Source organism: Lycium ferocissimum, chromosome 6 (genome assembly GCF_029784015.1).
Source record: "Lycium ferocissimum isolate CSIRO_LF1 chromosome 6, AGI_CSIRO_Lferr_CH_V1, whole genome shotgun sequence".
NCBI lineage: Eukaryota > Viridiplantae > Streptophyta > Magnoliopsida > Solanales > Solanaceae > Lycium > Lycium ferocissimum.
This window is the reverse complement of record NC_081347.1, coordinates 65,763,793-65,786,255: the sequence shown is the minus strand read 5'-3', so window position 1 is coordinate 65,786,255 and position 22,463 is coordinate 65,763,793. Positions and strand designations below refer to the sequence as shown.

At 33.9% G+C, this 22,463-nt stretch overlaps 3 protein-coding genes across 3 annotated transcripts; 2 read left to right on the top strand and 1 right to left on the bottom strand.

Moving 5' to 3' along the window:
• The first annotated feature begins 2,985 nt into the window (after positions 1-2,985).
• LOC132060090 (uncharacterized) lies at positions 2,986-5,626 on the top strand. The gene is made up of 2 exons (XM_059452971.1): positions 2,986-3,072; positions 5,217-5,626. The coding sequence occupies exon 2, from the start codon at positions 5,227-5,229 to the stop codon at positions 5,407-5,409; it is 183 nt and encodes a 60-aa protein (XP_059308954.1). The 5' UTR covers positions 2,986-3,072; positions 5,217-5,226; the 3' UTR covers positions 5,410-5,626.
• Positions 5,627-6,484: 858 nt separating this feature from the next.
• Positions 6,485-10,734, bottom strand: LOC132060089 (calcium-binding protein CBP-like). The gene is made up of 5 exons (XM_059452970.1): positions 10,204-10,734; positions 7,794-7,840; positions 7,382-7,557; positions 7,241-7,259; positions 6,485-6,802 (listed from the first exon to the last, which is right to left on the bottom strand). The coding sequence occupies exons 1-5, from the start codon at positions 10,637-10,639 to the stop codon at positions 6,698-6,700; spliced, it is 783 nt and encodes a 260-aa protein (XP_059308953.1). The 5' UTR covers positions 10,640-10,734; the 3' UTR covers positions 6,485-6,697.
• A 4,178-nt stretch (positions 10,735-14,912) lies between these two features.
• Positions 14,913-20,200, top strand: LOC132060088 (ribosome biogenesis protein BRX1 homolog 1-like). Its single transcript, XM_059452969.1, has 8 exons — positions 14,913-15,146; positions 15,543-15,684; positions 17,674-17,752; positions 17,929-18,053; positions 18,607-18,708; positions 19,502-19,573; positions 19,651-19,749; positions 19,901-20,200. Exons 1-8 carry the CDS (start codon positions 14,944-14,946, stop codon positions 20,030-20,032), a joined length of 954 nt encoding a protein of 317 aa, XP_059308952.1. The 5' UTR covers positions 14,913-14,943; the 3' UTR covers positions 20,033-20,200.
• Positions 20,201-22,463: the final 2,263 nt, after the last annotated feature.

Here is a 22,463-nt window from a genome sequence, read left to right as displayed (position 1 = left end):
AAAAAAAAAAAAAAAATCGCAAGGTAGAGTTTGGATTCATAACACAAACCTCTACCTTAAGGCAGAGAGTTTGATTGCAAACTCTACTCAAGGCAGAGAGTTTGATTGCAAACTCTACTCAAGGCAGAGTTTTGCCAGGCAAATTCTACCTTGAAACTTAGTAAGACAAAACGTCTTGAAACTTAGTAAGACAAGACAATTCACTGAATGGTTTTTGGCTCTACCGGAGGGTCTGAAATCAACGTGCTTGTGTATTGGGGGTACAAAAAGAGTCCTTTTTCTTTACAGTCGTATCTACTGTGATGAAAGGTATGATGATCCACGCATATTCATATGTTTGTTCCATAAAAAAGTTTTGAATTCTTAGTTAATTGTTTCCAATTTGCCGGATCTTACCTCTTTTGAAAGGCGTCAATAAAAAGTCAAAATATGGACTAACTTAAACAACTTTAAAGCTTAAATTGAATTTTTCCTCTGTGCATCTCTGTGATGGGTAAATCTCCATAAAAAAGGGACAACTTTCGTGTAGTTTGTGATTGGTTTACCAAAGACGAAAATGATTTATTTGATATTATGCCTTCAAGCATAAGGCAAAACTCTACCTTAAGGTAGAGGTGCATTAAGGAAAAAAAAAAAGGTTTGCATTAAAGCAATTTTTATTTTTTTTACTCGGTTGGAATTTTGCAAAACTCTGCCTTAAGGCCTAACTTTTGTCCGAATAGGCCTAATTTTGCTATGAAACTCTGCCTTGCGATTTTTTTTAATTTCTTATTGAGCCGGGATTCGAACCTCAAATCTTATGGTATTAGGCGAAGGACAAAAATTAAAGATTAGCAATTTGAGGGGCAAAATTTAAAGACCAATGCCTTTGAAGGGCAATCCACACAAAAAAAAATATTTACAATGTGAATCTGAATTAGTCGGGTTAATGAGTTCCTAACACTAGATGGTTAAAAAGAAACTTCTTAATGATCATTTAAAACTTTATATAAGAGGAGCTTCCAGCCAGCCCGTTTGGATTGGCAAAAAAATAAATTACTTATAAGTTTTTTCCAGCTTTTTGAGTGTTTGGGTAGCCAATTACTCAAGCCTTTATCTTGTGATGAAAAAAGGAACATTCACAAAGAAAGCGTTATAAGCAAGAAACCGTGGAAAAAGAAACGAGTCTTTTTCTTCACCTTCTCATATTACGAGCTCCTTCACCCACCAAAATATTAATATTAAAATGACCACAAAATGTTAGTATAAAACTCAAATTAAGCACCAGTTACCAAACTCACTCGTAATATCAGAGGCGTTGGGACATGATTTTGTTGAGTTGAAAGAAGAAGAAAAAAAATTTGAAGTTGAAGTCGAAATGATGCAGGAAATGATGCGTGGTGTATCTAAAAGTGTTCAATCTTGAAATTTTGTCTCCGCTTAACAAAATCTTTAAAAAATGACTTTAACTTGAAAAAATTAACCGGAAAGAATTTTTGTTGCACATCGGACATAAAGTTCTAGCTTTTGCCTATAAGGCAGAACTTGTCGTCAATAATTCTGCCTTATAGGCAAGACTAATTTATGTACACAACTTATGTCTGATGGGCAACAAAAGCTTTGCCTCTGTTGTCCATCAGACATAAGTTCTGGCTTGAACTTGTGGTCAATTGGCTTGAGTTCGCTGTCTTGAAATATCCTGAACTTTCTGCCTTATAAACAAAACTAATTTATATTCACAACTTATGCCCGACGGGTGACAAAAGTTTTGCCTAGCTAGTTTTCTAAAGCAGAGGCTATTTTTTAAAGAAATTTGTCAAGCGGGGTAAAAAAAATTCACGACCAACCCTTATGGAGACCATTTGTGAACTTAAATAAAAGAAGAAATTGCACGGTTTTCCCTTCAAATCGATTGTTTTTTAATTTTTTCGCCTTCAAATGAGTTGGTCTTTAATTTTTTTTCCCTTCAAAATCGAACGTATGCCTCTCTACAAATAAATTCTTTAAGGATCCGCAACTTGTAAGATATTATGAAGCGAAAATATAAACTTATATTCCAAAAAAAAATTGTTTATCTTGAGGGCTAAAAATTAAAGACTATCACAAAATAGGGTCAAAAGTGCAAATGACCCGTAAATGTTTTGCGAATTGCCCTTTTTTTTTGAAATCTTTAAATTTTGTTTTGCCGCTTAAACCCCATGGGTTCCGTGTTCGAACCCACACGCTCAAAATTTTAAAAAAATTCACAAGGCAGAGTTTAAATTTCGCTATGCCCCCACCGCATACACTTGTGAAAAATTACCAAAGTTATGCGGACCGCATACTTATGCCTTATGGGAAGACTTGGCATAAGTGGGTCCGGCATAACTTTGGTAATTCCTTCACAAGTTTATATCGGGTCCGGCATAAAAGTTTGCCCATTAAAAGTATGCCTCCACCGGCATAAACTTGTTAAGGAATTACCAAACTTATGCCGGGTCCGCATACTTATGCCATAACTTGGCATAAGTATGCCGGTTCATAACTTTGGTAATTTTACAAGTTTACGCCGGTCCGACATAAAAGTTTTATTGCAAAGTATGCTCCCCGCATAACTTGTTAAGAAATTACTAAAGTTATGCCGGACCCGGCATACTTATGCCAAGTTTGCCCATAAGGCATGAGTATGCCGGGTCCGGCATAAATTTGGTAATTCCTTAACAAGGACACGGCATACACGCGACCCAAACCTTGCCTTGCAATTTTTTTTTTTAATTTATGCTTGAGCGGGGGTTCGAACTCAGAACCTCATGATTTCTGCGTGAACGCTCAGAGTTGCAATGCGAAGGGCAAAAATTAAAGACCAGCAATATGAGGGGCATAATTTAAAGACCACAAATATGAGGGGCAAAATTTAAAGACCACCCCAAAAGAAGGGCAATCCGCGCAAAAAAATGGTTTACATCCCATAAATGTTTTAGCCCAAAGATAAGGCCCATCCAGCTAAGCAGCCCAATAACCAATTCACTTACACTTTAGATTTTACCATTTTCATTTTACAACTTTGGCTGCTGCTCCATCTGCCGGCTGTTGCTATATTCTTTAATTTCTTATGTAAGTTTTCTTGTAAATTTTATTTAACACTTACTTGATTGATTACTTGGAAAATATACATGTTTTTACATTTTTGTTTGTTAGGGTGATTTTGCTAATCTTTTGTTTAATACTTAGTAGTAATAGATCAGCTTATATTTGTAATTATAAGTTGATTAATGACCTCTTTTTTTGTTAATAACAGCAATTTCAATGGTATTAGCTCTTTACTTTTAAAATTGAAAGATTTGTTTACATATATTATTTCTGTTGAGTTCTTATGTATTTAGTCCTTTTTATTTATTTGTGCATTGTTCATTTTATATTCTTCTGAGATTGAGCTGAGAGGCGGATCCAGGATTTGAACTCTATGGGTTCAAACTTAAGAATTTTAGCATTGAACCCATTGTATTTTTAAAGTTAGGGGTTCATATCTATTATTTATTATAATTTTAGTAGATTTTTACACATGAATTTATGCTTCGTGTTGAAAGTTTGGGGTTCAATTGAACCCCTACATACAATGCTACATCCGCCTCTGATTGAGCTTCACTTCTATTAAAGATAAGATGAAGATTTTTATAAGAAACCCCAAATTCTTCAATTTTAGCTATATTTAAGTATGAGTTGAATACTCTAAATGTTGTCTTGAGTGAACTATACATATTCACTTTATCCAGAGAGATGGTATTTTTCTTTTTTCATTAGTCAATATGATGGTACAATGATAATTACTTTCCGGGTATGTTTGGTATGAAGGAAAATGTTTTCCTGGTTTTCTTACTTATTTTTTGGTGTTTGGTAAGTAAGCAGAAAATATTGTCCCAAAAGAATTTGTATATAATCTATTCAAACACTATAGGAGTAGGAGGTGGGGTAGGGGGTGGGGATGGGGAGCTATGGAGGGTGGGGAGGAGACAATTAGTGACGAATACTACTCATGGAACTCGTTTTCCTAACTTCTAGTAGGGAAGTCATTTTTTCTCATTTTTAAGGAACTTATTTTCCTAGAGAAAATATTTTCCAAAATTTTTGAACTAACCAAGCATGAGAAAATTGGAAAACATTTTCCAGAAATTATTTTTCATCATCCTTCATCTTCGTAGTCACGTCTTTGTCCTCTGGGACCACCCTTGAAAACTAAGCTTGGGCCGAGGCCAGAACAAGATGTTCATGCTCAAGTTAGAATCCTTGCATTGCGTGCATTTCTTATTAAACTTCAGTTTAGCTCTTAACCTTTCCCTTCCAATTTGAACAACTGAGTCTGTGTTCCTAGTGTTCATTGCCTATATATGTGTGCGCAATTTTAGGTACTGAAAACATAGTGTTGTATGTAGGCTTTAGGTATCGGTTCAGTACCAATAGTTTTGGCTGAAACCGTTATATCTGCTAAGAAATTCACTGAATATATACAGAAACTAAATTCAAAACTCAGTTACTAGCACTTGAGGTTGTTGTCCTAGAATCTATAACTCATAAAGTTCAAATCATGGATCTGCCTATTTTAAGGCATTGTGTTGGATGAAATGTCTAGGAGCCATGGCATAAAATTCAAAACAAGAATAACCGAACAAACCACACATTTAGGAGAAAAGCTCATTCTGGACTAGAAAACAGCTTGTAATAATGCTGTTGTTTTGTTATTTTTGATTTTTTATATAGGATAAAAGTTTTCAAATCATTTGTGAACTTTTGGATATATCGTCCGCAGGTTTTGGAATGAAAAACAATTATTTTCTAAGCACTAAAACTTCTCTGGTCTTCAATGCTCGAGAAGCTTTTTTGTATCTGCATGTTTTGGAATGAAAAACAATAATTTACTCAGCACTAAAACTTCTCTAGTCTTCAAGCTAGAGAAGCTTTTTTGTATTTGCATAATATTGGTGTGAAGTGTGTTTAAATATAGTATTAAGTCATTTGGGATTCATCTAGCTGACCCCAACTTGTTTGGGACGGAGGCGTCGTTATAGTTGTTGTATCAACACTCGAGGGCTCCTCGAGCCATTGCCATCCTACCCAACTTAACCATTGTTGAACCACCATCACGAAACTGGAAATTTCTTTTTAGTTTAAACTTGTCTGTGATAATTATTAGTTTTTCAGCTATTTAGCTCTATATGTTTTTGGAAAACTAAAACTTCAATTCCTATTTTGGTTCTATCTAGTAAATAGCTAATGGGTGACAAGAAGAAGGCTGGCGCTCTATTTGTGAGGCTTGTTTCAGCTGCTGGAACTGGATTTTTCTATGTGAAGAAGAAGACCAAAAAGCTTCAAACGAGTCAAACTAAGCTTGAGTTTAGAAAGTTTGATCCTCGTGTGAATCGTCATGTTTTGTTCAAGGAAGAAAAGATGAAGTGATACAAAAGCCAAACTTGTGCCAAATCCTCTTTAACTGTTAGGTTTCATTTTTGTAGCACCAGATGTGAAATTAGATGAGAGAACCTTTGCCCCACTTGTGCCACAACAATAAGGTTAGGTTATTTTAGTTCTATCATCTATTTATGTAATTCTCTGAATTCGTTCGTGATCATGTTGCATGAAACATAGTTATAGAAGAGTAACTTTGAACGGACAATTCTATCAATTTACTGCATCAAATAACCTTCCCCAAACTTTTACCAAACCATCTTTAACATTTGGCTTTGTGTTGCAGCCAAATGATCCTTTTGGCACAAATTCTTTAAAGGGGGACAAATTTTAAACAACGGCGCAGAATGGTCCTATTTGTGCAAATCATCCAACTAAAGTCCCCTAGTCGGCTTTCTGTGACACGAATGTGGATTAGTAGTGCTAGTGAGTTTCGAATCTTGAATGGCTAAAAAAAAAAAATATTAGTTTGTACATGTAGTTGATACCTTTGAGCATATTCAGACTAACCTTAAAGGTAGTACAAACTTGCTTAAAAGCTATGTTTATCAAACAAGGTCAATGTACATTTTTGGTAGCAATTCAGATACAGTGATGAGGACGCAGTAACAAAATGGCTTAGGGTTTTTGTTGTCCCCCAATTCGTTTTGTTTTTTCATTTTGATGGATTTTTTGTTCATTTTCTTGTCATACTTGTGATTCTTTCACTACCAGACCAGACCAGACCAAATACATTTATGATTCTTGAAGTCAATTTGATTTGATATTGCACGTCCGTTTGATTTTTCCATTTTTCTTGAATTCCCTTATGTTTGATTGTCCAATATAATTTTGTGGCTTTCGTTCAAAAAATATAAGCAAAAGAGCTTCTGGATTTCTTGCCCAACTCCAAGTTAGAAACATCGGAGACTATGGGCCTGCACCTTTGTCGATGGAGTTTGAACCTGTTACGTGTGCCTGACTCACACATTATTGTGTCGTTGCCACTGAATCAAGGCCCGGTGGCTAATGGAAGACAAGTATATTAAAACAACAAATCATAAAATTGATACTACAAAACACTGAGTTTACCATCGAGCACTGCAAAACACTTGCTCTTACTACAAGATACAACCATCTCAATCCAACCAAGATAGATAAAGTATTACAAACAAACAACCAGAAACTTAGCGTCTCAAAGCCCAAGTGAAAATAGTAACAATAATTACAAGAGGAAATGGTCATACACTCATAACAACACCAAACTGATAATTGCAAAGTGAAATATACATACATGTCTCTAAGCAATGAGGAAAGGCAGAACAGTTAGCATGAAGGAATCATAAGTGAATGTTGCTGAGCCAGAATATGTAGTATCCTTCTCCTTGAATTTTTCTGTCAGTCCCTGCACATATACAGGACTTTGTGAGAACCGAATTACTCCCTCCGTGACAATTTATGAACCTCTCTTATAGGAATGACATGATATGTTTAGGATCATAAAATATTAAGGGTGTTTTTAGTATGTGATAGACACCTTTTAGTTTAACACGACAAGATTCATAAGTCTTCTTTACGATCTTAAACTTTGAGACCAACATTCTCACATTCTCATTTTAAGTACAGGAATAACATGGCATGTAAGACTATAAGATATAACGGGTATTTTTGATTTGTTATATACATCTTTTAGTTTAAGACGACAAAATGCAAAAGTCTTCTTTGTGATCTTAAAGTTTGTAACCAGTCAAACTAAAACACATATAATGAAACGGAACGGGTACTAAATATATTTGTTAGACATAGCTCAAAGAATGTATACGACATCGCCAAAGAAGCTTACCTTAACAGTGAGGCAGCACCTAAATCAAGCCCATTAATAAAAGGAGAAAACACTAAAATTAGCAAAACATAGAAGAAGGCCAGAAAAAGAAAAAGATGTTAGAAAGGTAATAAAACCAAATGCATTATTGGGGAAACATACTCAATGAAGTTATCATATGCAATGGCTTTATTCATTCCACCAGTTTTATCAAACTTGGAAACCAGCAACTCCAGAACAGGACCATATACAGCATATCCCAAGCTATGTAAGGCCTCTCTTAATTCAGAGGAATCAATTTTTCCACTCCTATCTTTGTCAAATCTCTCAAAAATTACCTACATAAATTAGAAGTTTAAATAAGATAGCATCTAAGAAACACATCTCTCAAATTTGAGAAAAAAAGAAATGCATAAAGTAATCCAAAACTATGTTGCTCGGATTCTCCAAAAATGTTGTTGCACTAGTGTCGGGTCCTCAAAAAATGCACTACTTTTGGAGGATCCGAGAAGCATCCGTCAACATTGTTTAAGAGTCTGAGCAGCATATATCCAAAGGTGACACTTCAACTCACCCTCCAGTTTTGAAGACTATAGAAGACTGCAGTGAATTCTTTGGGACCTGTTTGCATAAACAAAGGTTTGATCATCAATAATAATGAAAAAGGAATACATTATCGAGTCTCACTAATGTTTCAAAAGAATGTCCATGCTGAAACTTGATCAACCAGACTAAAAAATAGCTCTTAATTAACACTTAAATATTGGAAAACTTTTTCTTTGTTGATGAATCTTGATTGTTGGAGACTTTGGAATCGACTTGGGTGAATTCTGAAACTCTTTTGTTGAAGTTCCAGAAATTTTCAAAACCTGCTTTCCTACAAATTTTCTAGTGAGATTAACATGAGTTTAACTTCTAGCTTGGATAGTGTGAAAGGCAGAAAACCTAGTTAAATTCCATTGATAATGTATAAAACACTTGCACCGTCAATGTATATGAGTTAAATCCGATAAACATACATTGGCAAGATGTAAAGATTCTTTGATTCATCACAAGTCCACCATAGTGAGTGAAATGATCAGTGGCTCTCACTAGACATTCTTAGCACCAATCTGGGCTATTATCATAATTATCTTACATCAAAAAGAAATACAGCTACTTATTGCGGCCAATTAGCGAAGGTTGAGGGACAAAAGTTTGAGCCTTGCGCCAAGCAAACTAAATTCAGTATTTAAGTGGACTTAAAGGATAGAGGGGAGGGCCCAATCACCCCGAGTTTCGAAGGTTGCGGTTGGCCCAAGAACTTGTGACAGATTTCTCGATCATAAAAAATAATACAACTACTTGTCATTAAGAAAACTAAAAACTATGGAAGAAAATTTGATCCAAGTCTTTCAGCTGCCAAATTGAAAAAGTTTGTGCTTGTGCATTAGCCAAACAGAAACAAACACAAAACTTGTTTTCTAATTCTACGTAAAACTATTTTTAGTCAACAGGCGTTTATAAGGCCCCACCAATGGCCTAAGGATTTATAGCATAAACTATTTTAGCATGAAAATGATAAGCAACCAAAATAGGGTATAATGATATTATAAGTACTACTCTCCATAAAGCAGCATAAGTGTATATGCTGCAAGTTCAATTGTACATTAATATAACATTTCCACAAGAAAATATTTTAAAATTTATAAAAACTATAGTCAAACCTCCCTATAATAGCTGTTGGCCCCAAGATATTTTGGCTGCTATAATGGCTGTTATTTAACATTTAAATAGTATTTGGCTATTTATAGAGATATCTAATGTCAAATCCTAAGCTTAATCACACTCTATATAAAGAAGAAAAATCTTTTAATGATAAAAATATATATATATATTCACATAATATTCTTTGTCATAAATAGTGTATTAAAATATCAAAATATTTGACGATAATGGTATAAGGGGTAATTTTACAAAAAGGTATTGTTATAGAGATGTATGTTGTTGTTACAGGTTGTCATAAAAAAAAGAGTTGTTGTTACAGGTAAAAACTGTCATATGGAGAGAAAATATAATATAAAATTTGGTTCCGATAAAATAAAAACTTAATTGTTATACTGAGGTGCTGATACAGAGAGTTATAAGCGCCTGTTTGGATGGGCTTAAAAAAAAAATAAAATTTTATAAGATGAAAATCATTTCTATAAGTTGTTTTCAAGAACTTTATGCCAATCCAAGCGGCTCTATGCCCCGTTTGGACATGGTTTGAAATCATGATTTGGACATGTAATTTGAATATTTTAAAGAATATTTTTTTTTATAGATATAAAAACTTCACACGTTGTGAAAACTATCAAAACATTCTCAATTCTTATACCATCTTACCAAATGAGCAAGTCATAGTTCATAACAAAATTAATACGTTAATTCGTAACAATTGACTCAAAATTAATACTAGAAGACCTTTCTAAAAATACAACATCAATTGATCAAATTTTAGTTCAATAAATAAAATTAAACTATGCGTCTTTTTTTACAAAATTAAAGGTTGGTAGACATAAATAAAATTGATGGAAGTTAATGAGATTGGTAAATGATTGTTGGAGATAATTGTTAAAAATATCTACCAACTTATAGATCTATGAGTTAAATTTTATATTTTAAAAAGTTAAAACCATGATTTCAAATGCATATCCAAACGCTGACCATGGTTTCAAAACTCATGGCCAAACGCCTACTAAGTGTACTCCCTTTTTCCAATTAGTACAAGAAAACTAGTAATCCCTCCTTCTCACATTAAGTGTTTTACTTTCCATTTTATCTATCTAAAAAGAGCGTCCCTTTCTATAATTAGTAAGCTAATACATTACACACATGTTTAATTTAAGACCGCAATATTAAAAAGTCTTTTTTTATTTTTTAAAATCCGTGCACATAGCGGAAGCTTCAGACTGTCTGTTTTTTCCGCGAAGAAAATTAGTACTAAAAGAAGAAAACATTACCGATTTTTCTGATATTGGTATTGGTGAAGAGATACATAAGAAGATGAACAGTTCTCAATCCAAAGCTCTGATTATACGAAGATAGCGCTTTCTGCAGTTCCTTATCATCAATCAACCCACTACCATCCTGATCAGCCATTTGGAAGCAAGATATCACATTCGGGTCGGTTCCGGGTGGGAAAATAGACGGTGTCAAAGTCGAAAACGGGTTCGACCCGTAAGGACCCGAGTGTGGTGGAGCTGAACTGTGGACTTGTGCTGGAACACCGTAGGGTGGTGGTGCACCGCCGTACGGCTGAGATTGTGGCGGATCACCACCGTAGGGTGGAGCTGAAGACGGCGGTGCACCGCCGTATGGGGCGGAGGAATACGGCTGAGGTGGTGGTGGTGGTTGGCCGTAACTGTGGCCGGAGGGATTTTGAGGGTAACCAGACATTCTTTCTTTTCGCCGGAGAAAAATTGTGAGTGATTTTCAGAAAAATAATGGCAGATTAATTGAGCGGTACAGTACTATAAATATTGTCTTAACAAGTTTTATATATTTATGTGATTATAAATTATGTTATAAAGTTAAATTATTTTTAAATATGAAAATACGTTAAATTTTTTAGATAAACTGATAAGGACAGTGGGATAATCTTTTCTGAAAGGGAGGAGTAGCGGTTTAATTAAACGAAGCGCGGATTAAAACGTGGGTTACGTAGATTGAGACATGCATTGCACAACGTAGTAATATTTATTGTTGACTCCCCAGTTTCTATGACGCGTAAACTTTAGCAATTGAGTTTTTCTTTTCCTTTTGGAAAACGGAAAAGCGTCAAAGATACCCTTGTGCCACGAGAAATATTTTAAACGGAAAAGGGCCAAATATATCCTGTACTGTGAAAAAAGGATTAAATATACCCTTTATTATATTTTGAAATTAAATATATCCTTGTCATTATATTTTGGAGCTAAATATACTCTTTATCCATTAAAGTTTTAGGCCCTTTTCCACCACTGATTTTCCTTCCATCACCATTACTCACCACATACGTTTGATGCAAAACCAATTGTCGATGTCGCGTAAGATGTCACTTTAACACTCCTAACCCATTTACACCTCCTCTATTTATTCTTCCATTTAAATTTTCCTTCCCTTCCACCACCATTGCCACCATTATTGTCCATGGTCATACAACTTTGTGGAGTTGATAGTTCACGATGATTGATACAATTCAAGTTTTGAAAATTTTCTTGGCCAATTTATATGTTTTAATTTTATTTGTCGTTGCATTTCAGTTTTCATTTATACTCACTGCCATCGTGAAGATTCTTTGCTATTGAAAATTTGTTAATTCATTTTCTGTTGATTGTAACAATATGATGTTGTTCAGGTTGAATTTTCGAATTAGAGATGGTCATGGCGGCTGTAATCGTAGCAATGGTGGTGGAGGGGAAGGAAATTTTAGTGGTGGAAGAACAAATAAAAGAGAGGGGTAAAATAAGTCAAAGCTGTTAATTATGCCACGCGACATACTCATCAAATGTGGTGGTACCACGATCGGTGTCCACCTTGGACAACTTTAATGGATAGGTATATTTAGCCCCAAAGATAAGAACAGATAAGATATTTGCCATTCAATATAACGAGGGGTATATTTGGCCCTTTTCCGTAGTTTAAATATACCTTTTGTTATACTTTCAGTTTAAATATACATTTTTCATTATAATTTGACACAAATTTATCTTTAATTTTAGCGAAGAAACACGTGTCAAGCTCAGAATAAAATGACGCACCCTCAATTTTAAATACCCATTTTTTTTAGAAACCTACTTGTTTAACTTGACCCAACCCATTTTCATCATCTTCTTCTTCTCTTTTATGGCCGAAAAAAATGGTGTCTCTGACGATCCTCCATGTTTTTCTTCCTCAAACTCATATAAATATTTTACGAGAAATTGGAGTTAATCATATACTATTTGCGCTCAAAATTTTTTTAGTAAGATGTTTTACATATTTCCGATATTTATAACTTTATATTAAGTTTCGTATTCGTGAATGGGGAGCAAACCATCTGGTCTTTTATTTAGGCCCCGTTTGGACATGGAAAACATGGTTTCAAATCACAAGCCGATACGCAATTGAATATTTTAAGTTCGTATTTTTTATAGATATAAAAACCCCATAAATTGTGAAAACTATCAAAACATTTTCAATTCTTATACAATCTTACCAAATGAGCAAGTCATAATTCATAACAAACTTAATACACTACTAGAAGACCTTTCTAAAAAATACAATATCAATTAATCAAAATTTAATTCAATAAAATGAAAATTTAACATGAATAGTAATGTAACTACTCTTTAATATAATCCTCCGACATAAATTGAAGGTTGGTAAACATAAATAAAGATTAGTGGAAGTTAATGAGATTGGTAAATGATTGATGGGGTAATTATTAAAAATATCTACCAACTTATGGATCTTTTTTTTACAAAATATAAACGAATGGGTTAAATTTTATATTTAAAAAAGTTGAAATCATGATTTCAAACCATGAGTGAAAATACATGTCCAAACGCTGATTTGGGGTCATGGTTTCAAATCATGGTTTGAAAACGCATGCCAAACGCCTACTTAGTTATGACGCTTTATTATTTGGTATAGTTATCACTTCTCATTTGCTATTAAGGTTTAATTTAGTGTGTTACAATTATTTTGACGAGTTACGTCAATTACTCCATCATAAATTGGTTACATTTCTACACTTATATAATTACTTATTTAAAATTTATAAGTAATATAGTCATACTTATTGCGTGCTGATGTTGTTTGCCTTTTCCACTAAATCACAGAAAATAATAGTGTGTCTTGTCATGATAGAGCGATCGAAAAAATGGAACATAAACCAAGAACTTCGTCTATAAGGAAGTATTAGGTAGCATATGAATATATTTCTTGTTTCCACTTTGCATCAAGAATTGCAGTTTTTATCTACCTAACTAACTAAATTTAGTTGTTCCACCTTGTAAGTTCATATAATACTTAATCACTTGTCGTTTAACAGGGAAATAATTAGAATAAGCTGATTTCATTAATTTCGGGATGCATTTTTTCACATTAAATTTTCTACTACTTATTACATCATAATTTTATTATGATTCATATCAAATGTACTATTTATATGGAACACACGTACGTACAAAGCACATGCTCATAAACTAGTCATAATCAGGTTGATTGACCTAATTACCCCTAATTATTTAAAGTTAAAACTACTTTATGCGAATTGACAACATACGACTTACGACCTTTTGCTAAGTAGTCTTGGCGATTAATCATTTTGCCATAAGCATCTTCAACTCAAATTTTGTCTGAATGTCTCAAACGAGTTTCACTTTTTTTTTTTCTTTTTGTGAAAACAATTGGGCATTAGATAATTGTTGGACGCATTAATTTCAATGTACGGGCTAGTAATAGTAAATGTCAAGAATAAAAGAAAGATCATTAGGATGAATATTACAAAGTACTTTTAAGGGCACCAGACATAACTTGTGGGAAAATATAAACTTATACCCCGCAAAAAAGTAGTTATTTGCATTAGGGAAAACAACGTATATATACATATGAAGGAGAAATATTTACGAAACGTGACAGTAGTTTTCCTTATTTACAAAACATAATGATATTTTACGAAACATGACGGATGTTCATTTATTTTACATTTTTTTCAGATTTTTTTTTAAATTAAAAAAAATTACCTCAATTTTTTTTTTGTATGAAAGCTGTATGGAAAATATATAAAATATGTATGTGTGAGCGAAATTTTTAATATAATTTTCGTATACAAAATTGTGAGCGAAAATTTTAAGCCTTGAATATTGTATGAAAGTTGTTACAATATTGTTGTAATTGTATTAATTTTCCAAAAACATAATATGAACTTTATATACGAAAAATGTGAATGGAAATTCTAGGTCTTGAGCGAGATATACACATTTCATACCATTCTCATACATAAAATTTTGAGCGTAATGCTTAAGCCTTGATCGAGAAATACACATTTCATATGTTATTCATACACAAAATTTAAGCGAACTTTTTAAGCCTTGAGCAAGATATACAAATTTCATACACAAAAATTTGAGCGATTATTTTTAGTCTTGAATGTTGTATCAAAGTTGTATACAATGTTGGTAGCTGTATTAATTTTACAGAAATCTAACATGAACTTTATACACGAAAACGAGAGCGAAATTTTAAGCCTACCGTTTTCATACACATAATTTTGAGCGGATTTTTCAAGCCTTGAACGAGATATACACATTTCATACACTAAATTTTGAGCGGACTTTTTAAGCCTTAAGCGAGATATACACATTTCATACATAAATTTTTGAGCAAAAATATATTTTTTTAAATTTTTTTAAAGCAAGATTTGTAATGTTATGTTTTGTAAATAGAAAACTATCGTCATGTTTCGTAAATATTTCTCCTTGATATGTATATGTACATATTTTACCGTGACTTTGCATTGTGGATCAAAAATCAAAGAGCAACACAAAAGAGGGAAAAAAGTGCAAAGGGCCCAACAAAAGCCCATTTGAAAAGATATGTCTTTGGCCCATACCTAGAGCAGGCCCAAAAAGAAAGCTCAACTGAAATCCTTACAAATATACTCCATTTTTCTATTCCACCTAAAGCCCTACCGTTTTCTTCTTCTCTTACTGAAGCAAAAACCTTCAAAATTTTCAATGGGAAAGAAGAGAAAACACACTGAAACAGAGGCTGTAGCCAATGGAAACAAAGATGAAATTGCAACAGAAAGGCCTAAAAGAACTCTTTTAGGTTTTAAAGATGGCTCTAATACTGAGGAAAACAAAGACAGTTCATCAGTTGTTACTTTTAGAAATAAAGAGAAAGTATTGGTTACCTGCTCTCGTCGTATTAGCTACAGGTTCCTCTTCTTTTCTTGATTTATATTCAAAAGGGTTGCTGTAAATGATAAAAAAAAAAAAGATTGGGAAAATTACGGTCTATGTCAATTTTTGAAAATATTTACGCCTATTTAGCCCATGCGTTGTGTATAAACACCTTTTATACACTTTATACAAGGTTGATTATTATGTAAATGCTTTCCACCAGGTATAATGTTGTATAATATTGTATATTGAGCTACTTGGCGTAAATATTTTCAAAAGCCGTATATTTTTTATTTTGTTGATTTGGGTATTTTAGGTATCGGCATGTAATGTTGGTTCGTGTTATTTTTGGTTATTATTCAAAAGGGTTGCTGTAAATGATAAAAAAGATCTGATTTTTTGTGGGGTTTTGTTGATTTTGGATATTTTAGGTATCGGCATTTAATGTTGAACTTGGTGTCACTTTTGCCCCACTGTAAGAAAGATAACAAGGTGGAGTCCAAAGATGCAAAAGGTGAAACCTTGAATGAGCTAGTTGAGTTGAAGAGCTGTTCATCTTGTTTGTTCTTTGAGGTATCTTGTTGTTTCAATTGTCTTGTGGAAATTTGAGATTTGGTGTTGATTGAGCTTGATGTATTACTCCCTCTATTACTAAAAGAACGTAGGCTTGAAGTATTAGGAACAAATTTATCTGATTTATGGAATTAGTTTCATACTTTGTATCCATAATTTTTGTTTAAAAGCTAGAAGACTAAATTTATTCAGAGATGTGTAAGGCTGAATTATTCAAAACTGTGTTATATATGGATGTGATGAAGGTTTTCCGAATGAACTGCTTTGTTCTTGCTGTGTGCTAGGCCTTGATGAATAAGTTCAGTTACTATTGACGACATAGCAACCATGTATGATGTGCATTGTCCTTGTCAAAGAAATAAGAAACTTTCTTTTCGAAAAGTTGAGTGAACCAGAAGGGGAAACCAAGAAGATGAAGACGAGTGTTTTAACTTGTCTAGACGAGTGTTTTAACTTGTCTGTGCATCCTTCGGTCCTATTTTGTCATGTTTAGAGGAGTATGTACTCAGAGGCAGATACAGAATTTCAAGAATATGGGTGCACCATTAAAGAAAGGAGAAAAAAGGAAGTTTAGGCTGTAGTCAATCCGTGTTACTCTAGGTAAATAACTCAATATTCAACCAAGTGTACCATTCAACAGTTATGGAGCATGGGGGCCAACATATAATGTTAGATCAATTCTTAGAAATATGTACATAAAAATACCTAATTTTGCGAAGAGACCATGGGTTCACGTGCACAATAATTTGGATGCTAAATATGTACATAAAAATACCTAATTTTGCGAAGAGACCATGGGTTCACGTGCACAATAATTTGGATAGTAAATCCGCCCCGGGATATACTTCCTGTCAGAAGAAGGGACTCACATTCTTGAGCACTCTATTTAATTAATGTTCTGAAAAAAAAAAAGCATAATAAGATTTTGAAGTTTATGAGAAAATTTGCCTAACATTAGTGCTGCAACAATTACTCAGTAAGTTTAGCCTAGCATCACAAATTCACAGCCACCTGCTGCAGGAGGGACACCACCTCTTGTCGTTGTGACTTAGTTCTTTTAGACGCCTTTCAATTGAGCATAATTTGAATAGCGTGAAAGCATTTTTTAACACCGTCATTCAGATGACAACCCCTTCCTAATTCTATTCTCCCTTTCGTATTCTTTGCTCATTATTCTTACTCACTTTTATGTATTTAAAACAATCAGCCTGGTTGAATCACTTGCACTTTCCTTTGCAATTAGCCTGTGACTTCATATGGAGTTTAAGATTTCAATTTCTGCTCTTTCTCTCTTTGTTTTATTTGATTGTTAATTTTTGCTCTTTCTCTTTGAGACTCTTTTTCAAAAATCAAACAAATCACTCTGTTAAATCACCGGTGCTCTGAAGATGCATTAACAATGTGAACTGAAGGTTACCCCTGGTTATCAAAAAAGAAAAAAAGAAAAAAAATATAGGCTATTCTTGGTACAACTATCTATATCTGTTGGAGTATTCATATGTATCCCGTCAATGTCCCCAGTTCTAAATGCACCTCGTCAAAAGAGAAACCCTAAATATTAGGTGCATGGGCATTCAATGGCTCGGCTCAATGGTCAAATGCTCAGCTTTTTGAAGGTCTTATATTTTAGATTGTGTAACCCGAGGAAGAACAGAGAATTAGCAAGTTCATTTTCTTTGGCGGGAGGAGGACAACCTCTTGAAATTAGCTCATGGCAGAAACTGGAGGCTGCTTGAGTTGTTCCCGAAAATACCATAGGCATATCACTTTGGCCAAAAAAAAAAAAGCTTGAGGACTTATTGGTTTGGAAAATATATGTCACGTGGAATTTCTGGACTTGCCTCTGTATCTGTTTGGCTATGGTGAATAGAAATTCTGTTGAACAACATTTTTGTTTTTAATGCATTCGGTAGACGTGGTTTCATCGCTTCTGTTTTTGATCATTATCCTATGTTTGCTTTTCCTTATGTTTGATTTTCTTACTTCCAGTGTCGGAAGGGAAAAGACCTCTATCTATGGATGTCCAAATGCCCCAATGGTCCATCTGTGAAGTTTTTAGTCAATGCAGGTAATCAAATAGATGCTTTTTATCAATCATGTTCTGATGTTCATGTACAATTGGATGCGATTGAAATTGTATGTCAACTGAAAATAAAACCTTTCCCTTCACTCCTGATATTCTCTTCATTTTCAATGAGGAAAGTCCAAATTATTCATGTTTTTTATATTTTTTTTTTTTTGAAGTGCACACAATGGAAGAGTTAAAACTTACTGGAAATCACTTGAAGGGTTCACGTCCTATTTTGACTTTCTCAAGCAATTTTGATAAGCAACCTCACTGGAAGCTTTTGAAAGAAATGTTCATGCAGGTAATTTGACTTTGTTCAAAGCATTAATTAATCTTTGCAATAATTCCTGGTAACTAAATGTACGCAGTTAATTTTTTTATAGTACATTTTCACTTTTTGCCTTTTATGTTTAGCTAAACTTTAAGCAATTCCGTCCTCAAAGGACGTTGAAGCAGAAAACTTTTTACTTGGTGATAGTTGTTTGGTCTGCTGAAGATGCTATTTTTATTGGAACACTTTGACTTCTGTATTCATATGCAAGCATTCCTTCGGTTTCCACTCCTTTGTCTTCATTGAAACTCGTTGCTTACAGTGACTTTTCAATGGGTTTTTTCCTTCTATTCAGAAGTGGTGGTTAAAGCATTTTCTTAAAAAATTAAATTGTTGTATGTGATTTCTCTAGATGTTGAAGGTTCAAATGTTTATTTGTTTGAGTTGCATTTTATTATCCCGATATTTATGTAAATCCCCTGTTAAGTTTTTAGCTTTCTAGTGCCATGATGATTTAACTATTTTTGATTACATTCTAACACATCCCTTTTTTTTTTTTTTTTTTTTTTTTTTCTTTCATCAGATTTTTGGAACCCCAAAGGATCACCGGAAATCTAAACCTTTCTATGATCATGTATTTGTGTTTTCAATTCTAGATGACCATGTGTGGTTCCGTAATTACCAGGTCCGTTACTACTCATACCATAGTAAAATTACTGCAGTATGACTGTTGCTTTCTCTTGAAGAAATGAGTTAATTTTTATGGTCCATCTTTTGCCCAAAGCAAAATGTGCTTCAAGTATTTCCCTTTTGTCCTCCGGTAGGAAATTTCTTGGTGTTCGCCATAGGTTGTTCAACCCCTCCTCCTCCTGAGTTTAGACTCAAGGTGAAGCCCTTGCATATTTCCTGCCCTTTCACGGAAAACATGTAGTATGTAAAGATTCCTTAAAAAACAAAACAGAGGAAAATTCAATTACAAATTTATGGTCCAAAGGATAATATAATTACTCAGTCAATATTAGAGGTTGAGAATTGGTACTAAATTAAACCTGAAAAACAAAATACAGAAAGGAACCGAGAGGATATGTAGCCTCTTTGTCATAAATGTAAGAAGTAGAAGTGATATGTGAGATCATCCAATATTACTAGTCTTAAAATCCGTGGGTAGCTAAATTTTCTGCCATTTAACCCATACTACCATTACACTTGTGTGTTGTGGAAGAGGAAGTCCATAGTCCATAGTGGGTGCATTAGGTAGGGTAGAAATTGCATTGCAAGTATCTGCTGAATTATCCGATTTGATTTCTTTAGCTATAAGGGGAAAGGGATGTCTAATGTAGCTATCATTCACCTCAAACCCTTCTGTTATATGTTTTTTGATTTGTAGTAAAAAGGGCTTCTGTCATTCTTTAAGGTTCTCCTTATCTATACCAAGTATAGTAACCTTTTGTCTAATCACTTCTTGACTTTTGGAGCAGATATCATGTCCACATACTGGAACAACACAGAAAATAGACCGTGGGGACCTGGAAAAGATGACACTTGTTGAGGTTTGGAATCAAACTATGGGTAGTGCGGGAGAAGAACCATCATGTATGATATTGAAGTTGTGTGTTTATGTATGTAGGTTGGTCCAAGGTTTTGCTTGAACCCAATTAAGATCTTTGGTGGTAGCTTTGGTGGCCCTACGCTTTATGAGAACCCATTTTACGTTGCACCAAATCAGGTAAGATTCATCCTTTGCTCCTCGTTCTTCTGCTCACCCATGCTTTTGCTATGAGCAAAGAACATATGATTGATTTGTTCGTTTTATAGATTGGAATAATTGACTTCTTAAGTACAGTCACTAATGTTTTTATCTCTTCACGTTCCTCCAGATCCGATCACTAGAGAAGAAACAGAAGGCTGGCAAATATGCCAAGAAAGTCAAAGCAAAGACCAGGAGGAAAATGCATCAGTTGTCTAATCCGCTGGAGGTGGATGAATTTGCAGATATGTGGAAGGAGTGACAAATGGTTGGCAAACACGAGGTGTACCCCGGGAGGATGAATGCTAATTTACCTCCCTTAAGTTTTGTATTGCTAGAATTATGATCCCTTTTAAACATTTGAAGTAAACCATATTCTTGATTTTCTGCCTAGTTAGAATGAATTATATGCAAAATTATTTTCTGCGTACACTCTACCCTCCCCACATTGTGGGATTCTAGTGGGCATGTTGTTGTTGCAGTGTAAGAATACTCCTTTTTTTATGGCTTGCCTATTGTCAATTCTCTGGCATTGTAGTAGTACTTCCCTGGTTTGAACTTTTAGGTTGTGTCAATGCGAAGAATATAACATGTAATTTATTGGATTGGTTGAAACTTACGTCTGTCTATGGTGCATTACGTCATGACGGGTTAGGCATACATTATAAGTTCGAACCAGGGATTTGTGTGGAGAAGGGTAGGGGGGCAGGCCCATTGTCCATCAATTTTCGAATGCTAGCCTATGACACTCAGCAATTATAAAAGTAGAAATCATATCTTCCTCTGGTTCTATTAGCTCCATAGCAATCCTTTGAAGTCTCATATAGTGTCTTATATTCGATTCCAATTATATTTTGTCAAATTTGCCTTAAAAGTAGCAAAACCTGTGAGTCTCGGGTGCAAAATCATCATTTTCCCATCTAAGTAATCACTATGAAGGTTGAAGTGAATTCATTCACTTTAAAAGCAAGAGGGAAAAAATGGAGTTTAAGTTCTTTGTGGTGGGTGAAAGGTCTAAAATTGTTGACACGTATTTTTTAGATCTAAGAAAAATATTGAAGCAGTTAAAACACCCCGGAATTTGGTGTAGATTATTACTTTTGTCCGCAAACATTCCTGCGCTTGGAAAAGTGAATTTAAAAATGCTCCCGAACTCATAGGCTTTAATAATGTGCATTCACTCGCTGTCCAGTTGGACTTTTTATCCGACATGTCATCTACGTAGGCTAATTAAAATAATTTTATATCCCTATATATATTTCCTATATAACACGCTAATCAAACCATTAAATTAAAAAAACAAAATGAAGAAATAAACGGTGAAATACACTCTGATCAGAAAACCCACCCGATAAGTGACTAACCCCAATTCTCTTGGAACTCTCTCAAATCCCTATTGCCCTCCCCTTTGATTTACATAGAAATCTTAGGATTTTAATCTAGAAAATCAATAATTTTCATTTCTTTGTAATGCTGCCGTGTATATTATTTCCTTGTAAAATTATATGAAACAAACTCAGAAAAATTACATACAATAAACCTAGAAAAATTATACTAAAATTGAACCTTTTAAATGTCAAAATATAAAAATTCATACAACAAACCTAGCAAAATAAGGTATTCATACATTATAGTTTTTACAACCCCATAATCTCCCTCCGGAATTGTCATGTGATAATGAAATTCTCAAAATTGCCTGATACCCACATTAACAGTGTTTAGGAGGTGTTTGGATTGGCTTTTTAAAAATAGCTTATAAGGTAAAAGCTAAAAGCCATAAGTTGGGAATATCCAACTTTTGGCTTATGGTTTATTTTTGTACTTTTCTTGCCTAAAAGTAAGTGTTTCTAAGCACTTTTCATCTTTGCATAACACTATAAAAACTACTCCCTCTGTTCACTTTTACTTGTCCAGTATTTTAAAAATAGATTTTCACTTTTACTTGTCACTTTTTGCATATCAAGAGAAGACAATTTCTTTTTTCCTGTTTTTACCAATAGTATTAATTAATCATTTCAAATCAGCTTTCAAATACATTAAAAATATGCACCAATTAATATGGGTATCATGGTAAATTAAACACTTCATTTATTATTTCTTAAGAGGTGTGCAAAGTTCATAGTGGATAAGTAAAAGTAATGGAAGGAGTAGAAAAGGACATAAAAACCAATAAGCACTTAAAATTAGCCAATCCAAACACCCTCTTAGTCATCAAGACAATTGAGACAGAAATCTAGGAATACGACTAAAGCCTTTAGCAATTAAAGAAGAAGGCCAGGAAGCAAACTTAAGTTTGAACTTGGGGTGTGTTTTAACGGAAGAACACTCAAACAAGGAAGAAAGGGCATTTTTAGCCATTGGGTTGGGATTAAAAATAAAGCAATATGTAAAACGGGTTTTAACCGCTTGACTACTTATGTGGTGTTTTTTTTAACGCTCTTACGCGTGTAAAAGAACCTGAAACCGCTTGCTATACCATGTGGCAGCTCGGGGGCGTTTTTAAATGCACTTACCCTAGTTTGAAGGTGTTTTTAGTACTAAACATAGAGCAGGGCCGATAGTATTAATTTGTGCCAAATTTAGAAATATTTTAACCACTTCAGCCTAAAGCAAAAGAGCTTCAGTTTTCAATTTCGATGGTTAATTTGCAAGCTACTAGTGATTGATTGCTAACTCATTTATGTATAGTTTTT